At 39.4% G+C, this 20,740-nt stretch overlaps 3 protein-coding genes across 11 annotated transcripts in view; 2 read left to right on the forward strand and 1 right to left on the reverse strand.

Moving 5' to 3' along the window:
• Nucleotides 1–834: 834 nt before the first annotated feature.
• On the forward strand, nucleotides 835–4,343 carry LOC111254433 (uncharacterized). 3 transcript variants are annotated; one of them, XM_022815278.2, is made up of 4 exons: nucleotides 944–1,172; nucleotides 3,040–3,281; nucleotides 3,609–3,814; nucleotides 4,157–4,343. In XM_022815278.2, exons 1-4 carry the CDS (start codon nucleotides 1,118–1,120, stop codon nucleotides 4,341–4,343), a joined length of 690 nt encoding a protein of 229 aa, XP_022671013.1. In that variant the 5' UTR covers nucleotides 944–1,117. The 3 variants fall into 3 exon arrangements, with proteins under 3 accessions (XP_086830078.1, XP_022671013.1, XP_086830077.1); XM_086973951.1 differs by lacking the exon at nucleotides 944–1,172 and having other exon boundaries at nucleotides 2,937–3,281; XM_086973952.1 differs by lacking the exons at nucleotides 3,040–3,281; nucleotides 3,609–3,814; nucleotides 4,157–4,343 and adding an exon at nucleotides 1,681–2,925 and having other exon boundaries at nucleotides 835–1,172.
• A 1,255-nt stretch (nucleotides 4,344–5,598) lies between these two features.
• Nucleotides 5,599–19,048, reverse strand: LOC111254432 (uncharacterized). Of its 7 annotated transcripts, none has more exons than XM_086973940.1 (3): nucleotides 18,743–19,048; nucleotides 11,497–11,583; nucleotides 5,599–8,548 (listed from the first exon to the last, which is right to left on the reverse strand). In XM_086973940.1, the coding sequence occupies exon 3, from the start codon at nucleotides 8,546–8,548 to the stop codon at nucleotides 7,229–7,231; it is 1,320 nt and encodes a 439-aa protein (XP_086830066.1). In that variant the 5' UTR covers nucleotides 11,497–11,583; nucleotides 18,743–19,048; the 3' UTR covers nucleotides 5,599–7,228. The 7 variants fall into 7 exon arrangements, with proteins under 7 accessions (XP_086830066.1, XP_086830067.1, XP_086830068.1 ...); XM_086973941.1 differs by lacking the exons at nucleotides 11,497–11,583; nucleotides 18,743–19,048 and adding exons at nucleotides 9,011–9,077; nucleotides 9,510–10,020; XM_086973942.1 differs by lacking the exon at nucleotides 11,497–11,583.
• The window catches only part of LOC111254548 (TWiK family of potassium channels protein 18-like), a 58,414-nt gene continuing 52,349 nt past the window's right edge, over nucleotides 14,676–20,740 (forward strand). The window contains exon 1 of the mRNA XM_022815495.2: nucleotides 14,676–15,443. The gene's annotated coding sequence lies outside the window, so the exon portion shown is untranslated. The remainder of the gene's footprint in view (nucleotides 15,444–20,740) is intronic.

The following is a 20,740-nucleotide window of genomic DNA, read 5'->3' on the forward strand; positions in this document are numbered from 1 at the left end:
TATATTTTTTGATAGTATTATCGAGGCTTCCCTTTATCATTGAACATATATGTAAGATATCGTCCGTCGCTCGTCTTTCTAAGATGCAGACATTCAGTAATTGTTAAAAATACGTACAAAAAAGATACTGTCTCTTCAATAACCCTTTGGAAAATGCAAAGCTACAAAATCTTATTGAAGCCATCTTATTGAATTATACATTCGACCTCTGCCGTGTTTTCGACTCTCGTAACCCATTCACCGCTATGATCTTCGAAACCCAGTTAATAGTGAGGCACTTATATAGATAAGTTTACATAGCAATAGTAAAAACAGATGTTAAATCCGTTTTGACCAACTTTCGAGCCGGAAGAGTTGACTTCATTATTTCTCAATGCTACAAACGAAACTAGGTCATTTTTTACCGACATGTAACACTTTTTCTTTCTCTTTGATATCTCTTTTCCAACTTATGGCCAATCTGCTTAATTAGAATTACAATGAGAACTTACATGAGCTCCGGCCGCCATTTGCTTCTTCATCCAATGTAATATCATTGGGTAAAACACGAACGACTCCCCACAATAAGGATGACCGTTATCAATAATGGCAAACTTCCAGCAGAACTTGTAAATTGACAGTGTTGGGCATATTATAAGCAATAATGAAATACTACTGAACATCCTCTCTTCATGTTGAATCTTCGCAGATGACACTGATAAATGAATAGCAGATAAGATCTTAACATTAATACCAATGGTGCATTATTGACTGTTATGTTTGCGATTGAGGTGCTATTCCTTGATGCTACTGCAGCTAGCAGTGTTATTATTAATATTATTATATGTAAAGCTGAATAAGGACTATGGGCAGACCACCGCACTTGACATGATGATAGTAGTCCCTATGGGTTCGAACGTAAGAGAGGGTGGACGATAGCTGGGCTACTCGTATAAAACCACAGGGAAACTGGTCACAGTATCGTTATTACCAGAGGATACCAAATCACAGAGGGACAGATCAAGTCATTCGAAACCACAAAGACCCTTTAACAAAGGCAGCGAACGTTTGCATCAGTCACGTACCGCCACGGGACCGCAAACTCGTTCAGCGAGTGGTCCCCGTATAAGTGTAAACGATGAAGTTCTCGTTCGTTTTGCTCGGCCTAACGGCTATCGCATTCCAGTGCATCGGTAAGTTGATCTTGGCTTTGAGTGCGAGTAACTTCCGTAAGTCTCGGAATTAGCGCTCTTTCACCCTGCTAGTTATATCGAACAATTTAACCCCGCGCCATCGCATTTGTTGCAGATATGGCATTATTACCCACTCACCAAATAATGACCTTTACATCTTTCTACGTCTAAGCGTGCAGCATAAACGCACTCATTATATATCCACGGCTGTCAGCACCATTATATGCCTTTCATCTTGGCCCGTTTCTAGAGCCACAGTTAGTGGACTTCGCTGTCCTCTTACTACGTGTTTGGAGAGCAACTGTTCCGCTGGTATGATTAGTTAGTAATGGAAGTTGACGTTGCCGTTGTTGTTGTTCTATCAATCAAATCTTAAGATGGACCAAACACACTTGAAATAAAAAACGAAATATCGATACTGAAGAAATTAATTCCGCAAGCTGTGAGATTAGTATCACTTTGTGAACACAGTGAGTTGAGTTCCGAGCCCTTAATCCCTTCGCCGCAGATGGTCACGCGTACCCAACCTACATGCCGGCGGCCGTGCAGGACCAACTACAGCTGACCGCCGCCGGAATCATGGCGCGACCTTACCCGAACGGAGTGAAAACCCACCAACAGTATCATTCTCCGCAGTATAGCAGCATTTGGCATATCCCTGTCACCGGCGTTCCGATCAGTATTTCGATGCCGTTCGTCCTGACCACGGCCATGATGCCTGGGCAACACGCCTATAGCTATGTGCCCTACTCGATGATCACTCAGGTGATGCACTACCCCGCAAGTAGCACGTTGACAACGCGAACCCGTCCAAGTTCACCTTTGGCACCACCGCTCGTACCCGCATCTCAACCAAAGTTCACGACACGGACGCCGGAGGATATTGATGTGGCTACAATGAAATCACAACGAACGGATCCTGCTCCAACGGTTACAGAAGCCACAGAACCTGTAGATCTATCACAACCTATGGGAGCAAATGAATCATTCGCAGCCGATGTGCCAGCCATGGACCTGATCAACAACGAAATGGATAGAAGCATGAACCCTGGCATAAGTCGGGGAACTTAACCAGAGATGAGCGGAAACAATAAAAATATGGAAGAAGGAAAAGCGCTAGAAGAAGCTATCACGGACGCGTTAGCGAATACAATTAAGCAGCAAGTGACTAACGAAACAGTAATATCGTTGATGAACAGAAAATTCTACATGGTTAACTGGCTTTAGAATACAGCCTAAGCGCTGACTTGCTGCCATGTAATTGAGAATCAGTGTGTGACTAGAGCAAATTAACAAGCTAAATTAGGCTAAATAATCGACTAATTAATACCTACCTTTAAAACTTTATCAGGCATAATCTAGACCAAAAGGCAAACCCGGATGATAGAGTAATGAGATTACTAGAAATCCTGAAAATATTAGCGTCACCGTTACACGCTACATGGATGACCGTTTATTTAAGTATAACTGCATATGATATATGAGTAATTAACTATAATTATAATATATCTTTGAAATACATCGGTTTAGCAGAGATCTTGAATATCGCCAATCTCCAAAAGCTAAGACTATTAGTTTTACCAGTTTCATTCTTAATGTAGCACGCATTTGTTCTTATATGTTTCATGTTAAGGTTCTCTCATAAATTCAGTGAAAAAGTCACAAAAAAGTTTATTCAATGTTTATCGAATGAGATGATTTCTTGCATTTACACCTCGTCCTTTATGGCATATATAAATAGAAGCTTTAACTAACACACGACAGATGATGCTCTCTTTGATAAATCCTGCAAATACAAAAAACGTTTGCAACGCTTTTTTGCAATCCCTACGTGGAATCCCTCACCGAACAAAACCCGCACACGTAGCATTGGCCGAGGAGCCGGCCGCAGAACTTCGTACCCCCGACCTGAAGCAACTCGACCTTCTGCAGGAAATATTTTCTAATCCGAATGTCGCTGACGAAAAGATAGCAGCCGCTATGAAAAGCTTTGACAAAGCGCCGATTGACAAATCGGTCCGGGATTTAGCCAACATTCTTAAGCTTCTCGTAACTGAACACCAGCTTTCACTGCAATCTCTCCGCATTATTTCCGTAGCTATGGACAAGGTAAGGGCCCACTATCCTTGAATTATTTTAAAAATAGTACGAACAGCAAAAGAACAATCGCACATCTTACTATAAGTAATATTTGGGCTGTCCAGTTATTTTGCTTATCATAACTGTTTTTTCTCAGCCAAACCCCTAACCGGACAACTATGGGTAGACATAATTCCTTTTTAGGACAGTGTAAAAAATAACTATCATGTGCTAATTAAGAGACTGCTGTATACATCACGGCAAACATTTGTTCGTAGCGAGATCTTTCGATTTGACTTCATTGTTGAACCGATTCTCTCGTAATTGCTTCATTGTATGGTTCTTTTAATTGGACAGCTATCCATCCGCACCAATAGAGAAGCATTAACTTCGGTGGTGAACACCAGGGTTGAACCTTCTGCTCAGCCTGTTTCCATACTGTCGTCACGTGCACGCCGAGATGTGCTTCCGCATCCAGGACATCCTGACAAACGAACAGGGGCCTATGACGATTTTTCTAATTATGAATCTTTCGGCGACCTTAGCCGTCCTCGTCAGAAGAGGTTAGTTTATTAAGCATGGTTATTATGATCGAACAGTTTCATTCATCTGAATGTTCACTTACCATATAACGTAGAACGTAGTTTTTCAATAAGTATATACGCATTATAGAAATGAGGAAGTGAAGTGGTGGCTGAAGCTAACACTGATTGTTCAGATTGTTGGGTTTGTCAATTACATCAAATTGCAGCTACCATGCGTGAATCTGCCATTTAATTCTGTGATTTCGCGTCCGCAGGCTCTCTAGATGTTATGATCAAGGACGTTTTCGTTATGCGAAATAGATTTTAGCCCTTATATTTCAACATCTTCGTGCTATTTCGTGTTGGTGCTTTCTACGATAGGTTCTCGTACCATACAATCGGTGCGTTAGCTCTTCTCGCGTTAGCAACCTCGCCGTACCTCTGGGGCGGACCTTTTGCATTCGGCCCATGGGCCTACCGCTACGGCTACCCCGGATATTATCCAGGGTACGTGCCCGTAGCTGCTCCTCCGGCAGCGGCAGCAGCAGCAGCAATAGCTAAGAAGTGAGAACTATTCAACCCACCGAGGAAGGCTTAACATAAGCTTCATAAACATCGTAGCTGAGAGGTGTGTATGGGAAGTGGTCAGACTGAACGAACACTAGAACCACTACACGCAGACACAATAACTATTCATTGCGATATCATTGCTCATTCTCTGTAATGATCTCTCGTGATGTTTTTAGTTTTAGAAAATGAAATTCGATAGTAGGTGGACGCTCGATGATGTCTAAAGCACAGCGTATGTTATTGGGGTTCAGCCCGCTATCATGAAAATTGAACATGACAGCGCAAACATTATCGATCTGGAGGGTCGTAGCCACTGCGGCCGAACGTTTAAGTATGGACGCTGTAACACTATTATTGCATTAGAGAATGAACCAACTTCCTTTATCTAAACGGCAGGAAATATAACGAAGTCCAACACGTCTTGAGGAGGCTGGCTGCACTCGATCATCTAAACATATATTGTGATTCTCAAAAGCAGTGAGAAAGACTGAGCGTACGCGGTTGTGCAGATACATATGATACACAGATGCGTGCAGAGATGTGCAGATACACAGAAAAATAAAAATGCAAAGAACTACCATATAGTTCGTTATAAACTTCATAAATAAACAGGCAAACACAGGCGAAATTGCTCTTAAACATACATCAGCCACAATGGTACAATAAAAGTTTGTATCGTAATAAAATGAGGAAATGCTTTTTATGTTGTTAATTTTTCTACAATTTCTGGACATGGTGTTTTGATAATCCAAGATTCCAAACTGTCTTATTGTTTAACCACATTTTTTTTAAGAATATCTATGCTGGAGCCCTCACCTTAGTTTTTGCATTCCTGACCAAAAAAATAACAACAGCGATCCTTGTCTATAAGTCCTCAAAAATAGAGAATATTCCAAAGACATCAAAGATGTTTCTGAGATTGGAGATCTAGGATTTTATAGCTATCTATAACTGTATGTAATCTATGTAACGCAAATTGTATAAATGCGCATACCCTTGATACTATGTGTAAATTAGCGCAATTTTGTTAACCTACCGCTTTTGCAAGCCATAACGTACGGTGAAGGAGAACAGTTATTCGCCATTCGTGGTACATGCAGAATTTTACCCTTGAAATGCCCGTTTGAACTGGTGATCGATATCACGAAGATAAACGCATGTGAAAGTCCTTGTTTTTAGTTTCGCCGCCTGATAGACTACATCTTCCTTGCCAGATTTCCCGAACCTTCAGAACTCAAGAATAACCATAATGGTACTTTACTTGATTAGCAAACGCTTTATTCTTAATTTGTACAATTTCATTATAACTATGTGCACATGTATTCGTTCTATAAGTAGATAAAAGAAAATTTAACTGGCATTCGTGTTCTGTGTTATTGCTTACTCCTCCATAGTTTCTTATCTATCTGGAACTTAACTCACCAGCCACATTTCTTAGTAAATCCCTATTTTTCAAGTCTACGTTTTGTTATTTCGTCGTTGTCGTCTGTGACTGAGCAGAGATATTTGCCTTTCTAAAGGAAGATCCCTAGGCTACCCTAGTATAGAGAGAAAAATCTATAGCCCTTTCCTTTGTGTAGCTTTTTTTTGGCGATTGGGGTTCCACTCAGATAATGCTGTAAATGATTCGTCTTGGGCGACATCTGGATGTTAGCGGGCGCGCGCTCACGGGACTACTGCGATATCCAAAAATATCTAAATTACGAATGTCACATACACTGAAACACATGCCAGTGAACATTCTCTCAGCGCAACTACATATAGTGTGCGCCGTATATGATGGCAATATTTCGGATTTCAGAAAAAAGCTTCCATAGATATAAAATAACTTAAAAGCTAAGCTCACAGAAAAGCAAACTTAACATAATAGCGTTCGTTTTCGTGATGAACTTGATGCATAATAGAGTTTTTCTTGATTTCGACAATAGTGGTTTCCCTGAAGTTTCCGCCCGCACGATCGGAGTAAATCACATGCAGTTTTTTTTTCTATCGCTTGTGTATTCCATAACAGACTCGATAGTGATTATGTCATTTGTACAGTAATATAGTTTGCACACCTGATTCTGCATACTGCTGCACACTATGCATTAAACACTTACCAGAGAATAGTATTCGCTATATCTCGCCTTGGCCTTATAACTGCCATTGCGTGAGAATTCCGAAATCCTGCTTATATTTATTTGCTTACATTTTCGTCATACGTGATTGTGGTGTCCTCAGCTCGCACTGGGCTACATAATAGGATCTTGCTTTGTTTTATTCACTCTCAACGAATTGTACGGTGCGTATGGCTTTTTTGATAGTTGCCAGCAAAAACTTATTTTTACAGTATGAGGTTTTCTAAAAGCTCTAGTTCAATGATTGTGCGAAAAATATTAATTACGTGAGTGGTTGTTATGAATTACTTGATGTTACATGAATGCTAGGCCAGAAAACTTGACTGCCGATATGCGGAGAAGAACTATAAACATGTAGTTACATCCTTCTGAAAATTAATTAGTGTATGGTTCAGGCTATGATATTAGGTGGTAGTCCCTGGAAAAGAAGGAAGCGAGACATGAGCATGCAACGCCCTTTAAGACGACCATCACCTTCCATAATAAGGGCCTCTATGAGAAACCAAAACACACGAAGGAACACCATGGATACCAAATCTAGTTTTTCTTAAGCGTAGTTCGTTTTTTTACGGTTTTAGCCTTCTCCGCTTGTCACTTACCCTAACATTCAACGTGACCCACAGAAGCATACACTGAGATGAAGGACATTTTTATTATTAAATATAGGAAGTATCTTGCTCCGACAGCCATTACTCTACTACATTGTCATTACTAGAATACCGGTTTACCTTACTCTGCTCTGAAGTTGTTTAATTGTCCCGTCACTTCAAGCCGCACGCAGTTCACTGCGTAATTTCATCGGGTACGAAGCCAGGTCACTGACTTGAACAATTATGGAATTCTGTTCTTCGCTCCAACCCAACACAATCATTTTGACTGAAGATTGTTTAAGTATCTTGTCTGCTACCCCACGTCTATCTTTCCAAGGCACTGCGAAACTAAGTACAGCAGGCTCGGCTAGAACTGGAACCTTGTAGAAATCCTCATCCAGAAAAATAAGCGACTCGCTAACCACGTCTGCGACAGTGCCGAAATCTACGTATAAGACCTGCACGAGACGACTGACTACCGGTCGCAGAATAACGGCACGGTGAAAATCCTGAGTGCCTTCGAATGGAACAGCGCAAGGTAGACCTTTGCGTAACTGGTTAAGAGGAATTGTTTGGTTCTTATTTCGGCCGTAGGTGCTTTGAAGTTTTTTTTGCAACCTATCGCGCTCACCTATTCTATCAATAATTGTGATAAACATACGCATATGTCTTGGAACTATATCTATTTCATTGACTTCGGCAATGAAGACCTTCTCATCGGATGGCTGTTGTGGCCTACGCTCATTAGGCTCAGGAAATACAGTACAGTAAGGATATTTTTCTACATATGTAGGGGCGATCGTTGGATGACCTACTCTTAGTAATTCGGTTGAAATCCGTACTACGGGACATTTTGCATCGGCGACGCTTATTACGTAATTATCGATAAGGTCAAGATCTGCGATTGCAGATCTCAGCTCCATCGCACCTTTAACACCCGGATACTTTTCATCAAGCTGTTGTAAATAATCCTGGCAGCTTATTGCACCTTGAAAACCCAAGCCTATATTGAATTCTCTAACGACATTTTTTAGCGCAGTATCCTGGTATATTTTACGAATTGGTACTAATCGTTGACCGTGTGATTTTGTGTTTGGATTCTTCAGGAATGGTTGACCATTGAGATCCGGCAGTGCCTTACTCTGTGAATCACTTTTCTTTGGTATCCAGGTTCGCGCTGTGCGTGTGTGAAAATCTGGCACGAGGTACAGACGGACTTCACTGGAATCGGGGAACTGGACAATTTTCACGTGAAAGATATTGTCTAGGGCGGTAAAATATTTCATTAACGGGACGTTATTTGTGTCAAGGTTTCGATAGTTCAATCGTTTGTTTTCTTGATTGAAATAGGCCACATATTCATCCGGGGTGACCCAATCTGTGCCGGACTTCTCAATTACATCACGTAAACGAGTCCAAAGTACTTCACCAAACTTGACACCTACGCTAGAACATATCTCTAGTTTTTCTTTTGGTGTCAGCCTTATCTCTCTCATCTGAAAACAGAAGAAAAAAATCGTTCCTAAATTTAGTAGACAGCCAAAACACGAACGCTAACCAAATGTGTCATATCCGGTATTGCCGTTAAGCTCGGCTTTAGAGAGCTGACTTTAACATGAAACTAAGACAGGGTTTACTACGTAAAAATATTACCACTGTGTTACCACAAACGATACATAAACTAATCTGAGTCAAACTTCCACCGATTGCAGTAACCACAGTGGAGCGAATCGTCTCGGTCCGAACTGTACGCAAGAATCGCTCTTTACCAATCCGTGGTCTTAGCCTTCTGTGCGTCGTAGCTTGAAAGCGACATCTATCGATCGGCGCACGACACTAGTAACCACCGTCATGACCCTGCATTACGGTTAATGGCAATAGAACGACCACTGACACCACGAAGACAGATCCTCTGACCGAGATTTTTTTTGTAAAGTAAGATCAGAATCTGCAATTACTGTTTGAAAGTCTAACGACTTGTCGGTAGGATCCCGCCACGACGCGCTGAACTCCGAGATTGTGACACTACTCCAACCGAAAATTCGAAATAATAGCATGATAAAACACATAAGCATTGCATTCTCGTAGGAGGTCCATACCTAACTACGGCACTTATCGAAAATTATGAAGAGGTTAAACGTTTTAGAATAGTTGTAAAATTGCTAGATCCAGTAGCTAGGACTTGTAAGCAAAATGCTGGTGGTAAATATTCATGAATATTCGTAACCTTAATTATGAGATGATGAATCCATATTTTTGAGTGTGGAATTCGACCGCGAAGGTTGGAAATTTACTAGGAATCATTAAATGTATCTTATGGCTTACCCAGAAGCTATTTTTATATGTAGCCAAAAAGAGAAATGACATCAGTTTACGTATGCTTAATAAAACACTACATACCAGAAGACGCACGGTTATACTACACACTGACTGAAGATTGATATTAAAAATACGTACAACGCAGACTTCCTATTGTCGTCCGGACAAATACCTGCTGTGAAAAATATTTAGGGATTTCGTTTTCAGATGGCAATGAGCAACACGAACAAAAGTCCTCTGCCTCAATCACTCAGCTATCACTACTCATATTCAATTAAATTTATACGAAACTTGATTGAAAAAGAAATTAAAAAGATTCATATGAATCTCCAGTGAGCACACTTACTGCCTTACAAGCCCTGAATTTTGATTTCTTCTGACAATTTTGGATACAAAAGATACAATAGACACTGGCTCTAACCCATTACGCTAAAGCAGGTCTTAGAAACATTGACAAGAATATTGTCAGATTGGAGAGGAATAGATTTCTTCGCACACATTACTTATCCTGCAGTCCACGTACCTGCTAGTACAGATTAATTTTCTCTACACCGCAGAGCTCCTTTCAAGTTACTTTCAAATTACCTAATTTGAACAAAAATGTACTTCAGATATTCTGGCTGTTGTATAGAACTCAATGGATTAATCACACGCATATTACCATCTTGCATGGAAGTTGTCTCTGCCATGCGGTCACTAGTTTATTCAGAAGCTTAGGGACATATAACCATAAAGACGTCCATCGCTGATAGTATCTCCAATTCAATTGCTATCACACTTCCACAATTATGGCAAAAAAATTCACAAAAAAACACCTGTCACACTCCGTATTTTTGTGTCTGAGTGACACGCGCTGATATAATTGATTGAAACAATTATGCAAATGAAACTTGCGTAAACGTTTTAAGAACACTAACCGCAGGCACAGTCCCGTCAGTATACTCGCCAGGTCTCATTTGTAAAGACATGTTAAAAAAAAACCTATTGCGGATCAGTTACCGGCCTCGATAAGCACTTCTGACAGACGACGCTATGGAGATTTATTGACAAGTTATGCTATTGAACTTCCTCCATGTAGGGAGTCATCGAGCTTCCCACCAAGTTCTTTGTCTCTCTCGGTTTCTGCAGAAGGTTCATATCACGCGGCAGAATGCTAATGCAGCAATGCATTCAATCGTTTTGACGCGGCTAGTGTTATGTCCAATTGCCGTGGAGGAAAGAAAAAAACTGGTCAATTTTACAGTGAAACATTACTTAATAACACTGTTTTAGCGTATTAATAATTATGATGATTACTAGCAATATTTAATAATCAAGAATTAGAGCATCCAAATAGATATACCTGCTTAAAGTATACAAATATTCCCGATGAAACAATTAATTGACATGCTGCCTATGTAGTAATAAACAATATACGCGGCTTTAATTGTACTTAATCATTGCGTCTAAAAATAACAAAAGCACACAATCTAAGGCAAAACTTTAAAAAAAACTAACCTGCTCGCGCGACATTTCCAAAAAACGTTAGATCGGAATTGTGCATGTACAAAGAGTTAAACTCCTTAAAAAAAAGACTTAACTAAGACAAAGAATAAAATCTACCCCGAAGGTGCTACGCGAAGTAAGCGATGTTTTATGTGAAACTGCGACAAGCAAGAAGTTATACATTGAACATAATACTTGTACAAAGACAAAAGTATGAGGGGTGAAACTTAAGCACGGAAAATACGTTATTAAGTTAAGTACCTCAATATGGCGAAATGTATTATCAGCTCAACATTTCGGAACTTTGTCAAAATTTGCGAAAGCGAACTTTTGTCCGCAATGACCGTTCTCTTCAACATGAAAATAAGGTCAGTTTTAATAAACTTTAGACATTGATTTATGCGTAGCCCCATAGAGCTATGTGGGACACACACACATACACTAACATGTATCCTTCCAAATGACTTTAGATTCCGGACTTTCAAACTAAACTCTATATCACTTTTATAAATATTCACCGAGGTATACTTTTCCCAAAACAAATAGTTTCAAAAACACGTGTAATCGATGCCACACTGTTACATGTCTTTCGTGTTTGCATTTAAAATAATTGAGCTGCAAAAACACTTTATTTACTTACACTTTATTTATTAAGACGTATAAAAGGTTAAAACAAGTGAACCACAATCGAACCACAAGTTTCCGCTGCAAAAGAAACAGCCGTCAGCTGAAAGGAAAACGCAGAGAATAAAAAATGTAATTTAAAGCAATATCAGAATAATAAAGTCAGCTCCTTCAGACTTGTGACAGTGGACTGGTCTACAGATTATTGGCCTCACGCACTTTCAGAAATAAATAGGGTTAAAATGGACGAGAAATAACAAGCTTTATTGAATAAATTAATAACTGAGCGTACTCGGAAAAAATTGCAATTGCCAATCATAATATCAGATAGTAATAGTCCGATGACGGATCTAACTTTTACATATTTTCATCACCACAATAAAATCTAGCAGACTATAAAAAAAAAAAACGTTAAAAAATAGGCTTTTCTACTGTATTCTTTTATTTTTTTAAGTACTTTTTTTTCTAAATTTTTCGACAAAAGTTTGTTCAGCATTGTCCGTTTCTATTTTTATCTATGTATTGACATGTATTTATCTATCTATCTATTTATCTATGTGTTGACTGGAACAGAGTCGAAACCGTAATCATAATCGTTTCGTAATAATAAATATAACATGCATAGAAAATACATTATTTACTGTTCTCTGCAGCAAATCTGATAGAGGTACGCGACTCACGTGACAGACAGTGTCATCGTATGATAGACAAGCCCATTTGGCAACTCTGAATGCAGTCTTTCAAGTACTCTATTTATTGTTTTCCATAATCACGTATTTTAATAGTAACATTCATTTAAAAAAAACAGAAGGAAAAACATTTAAAGATTAGAATATAGATAGCGAAGTTTTATGCAAAGCGCCGCCAGCGTGTCAAAATTTTGATTTTAAATTGGCATCCCTGGAAGCAACTTTCTGAGTCTTTTTTGAGTTTTTAGATACTAAAAAGTATATGCTTTCAAAGGAAAGGGAAAGCAAACACCACTCAGTTTTCCATTTCGTAATATTAGAAACAAATTTAATATTGTGTAGTAAAAAGAAAACGCAAAGATCTTTTTGTAATGATTCAAATATCCGTGGAACACAGGTTGCTCAAAAACCCCATGTTTTTTTTTAAATAGCGACTGTAGGGACGCCATTGAAATTGTTCAGGACAAAGCAACATTATGGTACTATTTTTGAATATTCTCAATGAGTCAAGCTAGAACGATGCAATGTCAATAGGAAGGCTGAATCATTCTAAGTATGATGCAAGAGATAGATGCTCATTTAGATCTTGTTCAAGATAGCGTTCTGATATCTTTGGTTTCGTTTCGAGTTAAAACAAATAACAGTTTGTACCGGGAAATCAACGAGGCACATCAGTTAGAATCAATTAAGTCATTGGCCTAAGTTTGGATGATTAAATAATAATAGTGATATTAACGTATACAATTTAGTAACTTGAGCTATATTATTTGCGCACTGCTCTTCAGCAAGTGAATTAAAATTAAATGATAGAATCATAACTTAAACCGTGCTACAAAAATTCTACTTCTTTACTCTAATGGTTACGACCTCTTAAAGATTTCGGCTGCAGGGCTTACACTGATCATCAATGTCTCAGGTAAATACAAATGCTCATCATCTAATTGTATGTCTTGTAGCAGTAACTGTGATAACGATGAAATTGTCATCAAGTTAATTTTTTTCTTGTTTTTCATCTCAGAACGTTAGCACTGCTTAAGGCCTTCCGCAAAAATGATGTTCGTGTTGAACCTATTTTCTTTTGTATCCACTCCACGAAACAGTCGCTTTCAGTACAGCAAAGAGCAGTGCCCCAACTGGCTTTCCATCTTAACGAGCTTTTGACTGACGTACACGAATCACAGTGGGATTCTCTGTTCTGTTGGCTTCTTCTTGCCTAGCGGGCTTGAAACCACTTGAGAACTAGGGTCCAGACTCCTGCTTTATGCCCCTTGTAGGACGAGCGGGCGCGTCTTCGTGCTTGTATATGAAAGCTTATGTATAAATCGGGGCAATACTTTGTCCTGAAAATACAAGCCTAGAGCAGTTGAACCTAAAGATAAAGGGGGAAAAATGCAGCTTACAGGTTAGCTAGAACCTGTGACACAATTTATCGAAATCGATCGGAAATCTGCCCGAATCAAGAATATTGTGTGTAGATGGAACGCGATAGACTCACCTCGTCTTCGTTAGTCGACATTTTAGTTTAGATGGGTGCGTTCTTAATAAACGAGCATTTTTGTCCCCTATTATTGGTATAACAGAAAATCAAACCACATTGTCACGCTGTGCGAGATGGCTTTTTGCAAAACCTTACGGCAGTGTCTTCGTCATCAAGTCTCTGTAGTGGGAATTCTGCAATATCTTAATGAAGATAATACATATTGTTGTTGGACATTTCGAAATAGGTAGAAATGTTGAAATTAGGATAAGTTAACGCATCACTAGAGGTTGCCTTTTGGAGTTCTTCAGAACGCTGCCAAAATCGGGTTGGGTTGGGTTAGGTTAAGTAGCAAGCCTCAAGTTGTAACCATGGTTTTCCCATTTGAACAGGTAGATATTAATACCTAACTAAACGTATTTTTGCTATTCTAGAAAATTATTAAACCCCGCTGATGACATGTGTGAGAACAACATGTACCTAAGCTCACATGCGCTTTAGACTGTGTAACACCTATTCTACTTTAATAATTAATCTTACTAATTTCAGGTTTATTGTGAAAGGCACACTATTCGCAATTTATCTACAATATAGTCTGTGAACTACATTTTTTACAAGCCGCACGAAAAGCCGCTAGCTCAATTAGATCGCAAGATGTCATAACAAAAGGTCTGGGAGAAAATTTCAGTGACAAAATACCGTTCCGATACGTTTTACGTCATCCGCATTAATTATACGATAACGTTGTTGAAGAATGATAAGCAGTTGGCCTTCAGTAGCAATGATAGATGTTTGTCATCTTTTGTGTACTTGTTTCGAGCTTTTTTTTTATCTGTGTGTCTTTTGAGATATGAGGTTGATCAGTGACACTAAACAGGATGGTCACTTATAGCAAGTATTTAGATCTCTTTGAATGCCCCGAATATAGAACAACCAAGAAGAAAACTATACACTATTATCAAGACATAAAGGCCATTTCAGCGCCAGAAGGCAATAATCCCTGTCGTCGTCCCAAAATGCATTGAACTACACAGAATAGCTTTTATGTCACCGCATAAACAGATTGAACGTAATTAGCGTATTTCACGAAAAAGAACCAATTTAACAAAAGTGCACGTGGTGCAAAAGATTAAGTGCACAGTAACAATTTGCCTCTTTCCTTTGAATGCCCTCTCCATGTTACTAGCCCTTTCCGCACGACCCTGACTCTGAAGCTTAGGAGGCGACAGAGCTTACTTACTGGGCCAGATAATCAGGCAGAGATCTCGAGGTAACGACAAAGAGCTGTCTCGAGTACTGCCCCTAAAAATGTTATTCTTCTGTGGTTCATTAACGGTCGTACTTATTGAGTGAAGTCTGCTGTACAGAGCACGGGAAGTTCATGAACCTCAAACTTGATTTAATTGATCTATGTTTTTTTTCAAGAAATTTAAGTAAGGCTCAAGATAACGAAAGGTTTCGTCTGTTGAAATTGACAGGTAGTTATTAATACCGAATAATAACTCCGAAATATCTATTAGTTACTCGACAACAACGTGAATGCGCAATGTGACGGGTGTTTACCAAGTAAAGGGATACGTTACAGATTTGGCATCCCCATCGAACTTGCTTTTCGCTCCACACGGTTTCAAGAGAAAGTGTTACCATGTGTAGAATTAAACTGCTAATTGTTGTGTGATATATTGTACTATGGGATCATCTTGTAATAACTTGCGATAACATCAACGGATTTATTTTCCATAAAAGGTGCCACCTTCAAGAAAGTATAGTGATTGTTTGTTCTGCTGCGATCTTTAGGTGCGTAACAAAATAATATAAACTTAGAACAAGAACGAGACGCTCATTTCGAAATTAAATGATTGGTAAGTATTTGGCACTTTTTATAATGGTTAGGGTTTGGTAACCTCTTTCGTTTTTTTTTATATTCCCATACCGCTGTTCTAATAGAAGCATCAAAGGGAGAAAATTTTGATTCGATTCTCGCTACAGCCAAACCGTAACAGAAGCTCAGCTTATACGGCCGTAAATATATCCGCAGACATGCATCTTTTCAGATAAGTTGAACGTAAAAGTTTGATAAACAGTGTTTAGAAGTTTTACGAGCATGTGGATTTATTGGTTTTAATACGTTAGATAGTTATTAGTGTCACTAGCTAGGCGTGTTGGCTAAGTTACTGACGTAAATAGGAATAATAAATTGTAATCAGATTCTAATTGCATCAATCTATGCCAACTTGTCATATCTGGCTGATTTAGGGCAATGAAGTGGCGGCCTAATTCGAAATGCTGTAGCTAACACTTCATTACCTGGAGATCGTACGAAAAGGATTCTTATTTCTTCATCTCAAATACTGATGAGGTCCCAAGAAATTTGCCAGTGAGCATTGCTCTTTTCGGTTTCAAAATTTCATGACCACTAACGGCCATCGGCTAGAAGAAATTAGAGACCGCAAATTCGCTAGCGATGCTCAGAGGCGTACTGCTGCCGCAAATCCATACCTATTGAAAATACGTCGCGGCCAGTTAGCGCGCCGATTTCAGAGAGGAATGCGTAGATCTGAAATTAAAAGGTTCAGGAGAAGTTCATTTGACTTATCTCGAACGCTCAGCATAGACGACTACAGGAAACGTAAATTATGACCGACATACACCCTGGACGCTAATGGGGTCCAGGTTCGGACCTGAACCCCATTAGAGTACACGTCATTAGCACAATAGCACATGGATACTGTAATAAGGAATCGAGTCGATTTTCTCCGACATAAACTAAAAATATGAAAAAATCTTACCGACATGTTTTTGGGTGTTATACTGTTGGCTTATAAATAATGATATAGTGCGAAGACTATTGAAACGGACCCTCTTACAGACCACCTTGAACTAATTAATTAGTTTGAGCTTCATATAAAGTTAAATCTAAAAGTGCCATCAGTATGGTCTTCTCGCTTCGGTATCACACCACAGTGCTGAGGGAAGACCGATTCGGATCAAGTCTGTTTTTCGTCGTTGGTCGTCAGGTCATTGTGATTTTATTACCATCCAGCAAAAGTACTAATTTTTTATTGGATGAATTGTTACGTTGCCTTTTAGGTTTGTGGCTAATACTTGTAGCAAAATGTTAATGTTATATGAAGAAAGTCTGTGATAACTTACTTTTTTATATAATGCTAAAGATATCAGAGAGGTTGACATCAAAGTGAAGCTCTAGAGGTATCCTTTCGACACACATACGCCAAGAATCAGGCCCAGGAATCAGCCTTTATCCAAGAACACTAATCAATATAAGCGATATGACTGAGCACCGCAAACGTAGATATTTGACCTAGTAGTCCAAAAAAAGCTGAAAGATTAAGGATTCGCTTGACGAAATAGAAATATGTCCTGGCTTTTAAAGTTTTGGTGTAAGAAACTCACCTGCTAAAAGAAATGACTAAGTGTGCTGTAATATAGTAATTTGGGCAGATTTGGACTTTCAACTAATTTTATAAGGGCTGCCAGACGTCTCTGTTTGAAATGCTTGAAGCACTTCACAATTAATTGAAATTATAAATGATAAAAAAAATAATAGAACATCTTTTGAAGACTAAAAAGGCGCAGCTGTTAAAGAGATCAGATAATTACTCGCCCCCTGAGGAGATTCTCACAATACTGTGAAGTTGTTATCTTTGTAACTTTGCCACGAGGATTCCTCCGTTTCATTTCCTTTTTGTAAAATCGCAGAGTTACAAAAATCCATGACTCGAATACCCTGTACGGCCTATTCTTATCAAGGATCAATATTCAGTTTGAGTCAGTCGTCGCGCAAAGACTCCACTGCGTGACGGGCAAGTAAAAAGAGGTCATTCGCGGGTTAAGCGTGCTGTAAATTTGGTCTCAAGCATGCAAAACAGATACTGCTATTCGACCCGGGTTGTTATTAAATCACGCAATTGGCACTAAGCCAACACCGTGAACGGAGCCAGCCTTCATACTTTTCTACACAACATATGAAAGTGTTCCCTTGGAATGGAATTGAGGTCAACCATAATTCGAACTAATTCTGGTCTAGAAATTTTCGGCGGTTGTCATAGAACTTTAGACGTGCGGGCTACATTTAGAATTTGACCCTCGCGAAATTTTTCACCTCAAGAGCGAAGTATAGAACTAGGACATATTTTGACGAAGGAAATCGGCTATCAATCTTGAAGCATTTGAAACGTCATAATATAGAGCCGCAATGGTACGAGGATTCGTTCGCCTTAATTATATCCGATCCGAAATATTGATGTTATTCTCCTAAGCGGTGTCGCTTCGATGGATGTTATAATATAGTTTATTCAGCCAACTATTTACGATATTATACTATTCCTCATCGAAGGAATCTATTGAAGTGCAAGCGCATGCGTTTGCGTAAATTGCATAGTAACCTATTATGAAAAAACGATACGTTATAACTGTGGTATATTAGGTCGTTTGGAGAGAGGGAACCCCGCACTCGAGCTTTTCTTGCCCCTGTAGTTGTTGCACGTTTAGGTTGAGTATGAGCGTTTAAAGGAAAGTGGCTAGATTTTCGAACGCGATTAGATTGCGTTGAGAGAAGACTGACAGCATTATTAACGCAGCGTAAAACCTGATAGATCCCGGAAGAAGACATTGTTTCGAATGTATTAAGTCTCTCTTAATGCATTTAAGTTAGCGTTTAACGTATATGAACGAACTACTATCCAGCGACGGTGTCTCACGAGATTTTTCAAGGCTGCCTTGTGTATTGGAATTGTTTCTATTTAATAGTAATCTTTGACGTACGTGAATCAGTCAGTGATTTAGTCATGGGTTTATTTGATCAAGGAACTGGTAATGAGACAAAAAGCTGTTAGCTACATTTCTCTATGTGAAGCTAGCTATATGAGATAGCATATTGCATCGGGACCAACCCCGCTAAGCAGGAATGGCCAGGAAGTTTTCACGTGCCGCAACATGGGCATTCCCACGTAGATTACGCACCAGTTAAAGTTGTGCATTGAAGTTTTGACGCTCAAATCTCTAAATTGCAATTCACTGCAGACCGGCAATCATTGTATAGGAAAAATGCAGAGAAACAAACAATACGCACATACCTATATGTTGCAAACAGACGCTACACTATGCCTCCCGAAACCATATTTCCAATGTGGCATTGTAACAACCACCGTAGCGATCACATATCCATTAAGTATTCAGCTATGTATCCTCGAAAGCGGTAAGCTTCCTACGAATGCGTAACGACCTTCGGAAGCTGAACACTATCGTAACCTATGGATAGATCTACCACAAGATATTCGTGGCACACCAAATTTTACGTGACTCAATCACAAACGCTTACATGGTCTATCATTATAGGAAGCGTTTTCTATATATTTCTCGGCTTATCCCAGCTACGATTGGTCTCGTGGCGTGTCTCAACGACAAACGGTACACGCACCAATCTTGCTAACGCTACCCTTAATCTGTTCATAGCAGCCGCCGTTATAAGTATTGTTACCGATACATACGCACCGAGTCACAGTGCAATTAGCTATACTATTAACAGGTCAACAGTCGACGGTATCAGATACGCTTATCTATATTCACACCTACAGGCGGCGCGCAGCCGCAACGCGTTACTACCTATGTGACTAAAAAATATGGAAAATATCTGACATTGTTCGATCGCAGCGATTCTTTGTTCAATAGGGAAAAAATGACGGATGTCCCAGTCGGGCAGCCTGCTTGCTATTGTCCAAGAAAGAAGACCAAACACTCTACGCACGTAGTGCTCTCTCCGATACCTGTTGTGTTCGTGTACACGTTTGAAACTGCGCGCCGGATGGCAAAACGTAATTGTTATCATTGTCATTTCGATCGTTGGCCTATTGAAACACCGTATTTTATGTGCTGTTTAAAACGTCGCTTGGTTTTGTTAGCGTGATAGAGAAATCATTATTATGAAGATTCACGTTGAACAGGGTCTGGCCCCCCTTTTTCTCCTGTACAGGTTAATCATTGAGCAATGATTTATTTCAAATACGATAGCAACCGGGAACTATTTGTCGTTTCTTGTTAATAACAATACTGTAAAGGTTATGTCTTACTACAACAAGCACGGACAAATGGTTCTATCGGAGAGAAGCCATGCTGAGGTCTCTGCAGGCCCTTTGAAAAGGAAGGCTTGCTGGACCAAAACAAGTATTAGCTGCCGAAAAATTGTCATAGGTTTATCGCGTCTTGTTGTGAGTCATATTATAGCCACTGAACATAACAACTTGAGTCATGTATAATTTAGTAGAACTCGACAAGGAGTTAACATCGTAGAGGAAAGTCGAATTCTGCGCTTTTAGTACATTGTTTAAGCCGACTTTTCCCCTCAGGATAGATCAAATATTACTCTTTAAATAGTTAGAACATGTAAAATTATTAACTAATAAAGTTACCTGCTGTATATATTTATTACATGGTAACTGCAAGCGGGCAAATAAATAGAGGACTGCAACTCATTTCTTGGAAACGACACAGCATTCTGCTGAGGATCCGTATCAGGTGTTCGTTGATTGTAAATTGTGCTCGTAACGAGTTCATATAAAATCTCAGGGCGTTCAGTTTTTAAAGACTGAACGTGTCCGCCATCAATTACAATGAATATCCCCGCTGTTTCCATCAAAACAGTTTGGCGTTGCTGTCGTAGATGGCGTCGCGACAGAAGCAGTTGCCTTGGCGACGGATCAACTGGGAATAATCTCCACTACGCGATCGTATTCAATCATCTACTAAGAAGCTAAATATCATTATGGAGTTTCAATATATGCAAGCTAAGTAATTATAAGCCGAAGGCAATAACTGGACGAGAAACAACCACTGGAGGGAAGTGCATTATGAAACTACGCCAAGCCGAAGTGGCACGTAAGTTATTAAACGCCAAAAACGAACTGCATAAGGAAGATACTGCACCGCGAACCCACGTACAAGAAATGGGGCGATGTCAACTTTTAAATGTAATAGCAGGAAAAGCGCTCAAGGAACTCGGTAAGCCGAAGTACACGGAAATGACAAAATTAAGTCAGTAATATTCTAGTGCAACGAATGCAAGTCCGTGCAGTTTG

Source organism: Varroa destructor, unplaced genomic scaffold, assembly GCF_002443255.2.
Source record: "Varroa destructor unplaced genomic scaffold, Vdes_3.0 BEIS01000007.1, whole genome shotgun sequence".
NCBI lineage: Eukaryota > Metazoa > Arthropoda > Arachnida > Mesostigmata > Varroidae > Varroa > Varroa destructor.

Bases quoted from the DNA above. Each gene is read 5' to 3' on its own strand.
- LOC111254432 (XM_086973937.1), bottom strand. From the start codon at position 10,339: ATGTCTTTACAAATGAGACCTGGCGAGTATACTGACGGGACTGTGCCT. The intron at 8,549-10,288 runs GTTAGTGTTCTT...TTCTGTTTTCAG, and splicing joins CTGACGGGACTGTGCCTGCG to ATGAGAGAGATAAGGCTGAC.
- LOC111254433 (XM_086973951.1), top strand. From the start codon at position 2,937: ATGATGCTCTCTTTGATAAATCCTGCAAATACAAAAAACGTTTGCAAC. The intron at 3,282-3,608 runs GTAAGGGCCCAC...TTAATTGGACAG, and splicing joins TTTCCGTAGCTATGGACAAG to CTATCCATCCGCACCAATAG. The intron at 3,815-4,156 runs GTTAGTTTATTA...TTTCTACGATAG, and splicing joins AGCCGTCCTCGTCAGAAGAG to GTTCTCGTACCATACAATCG.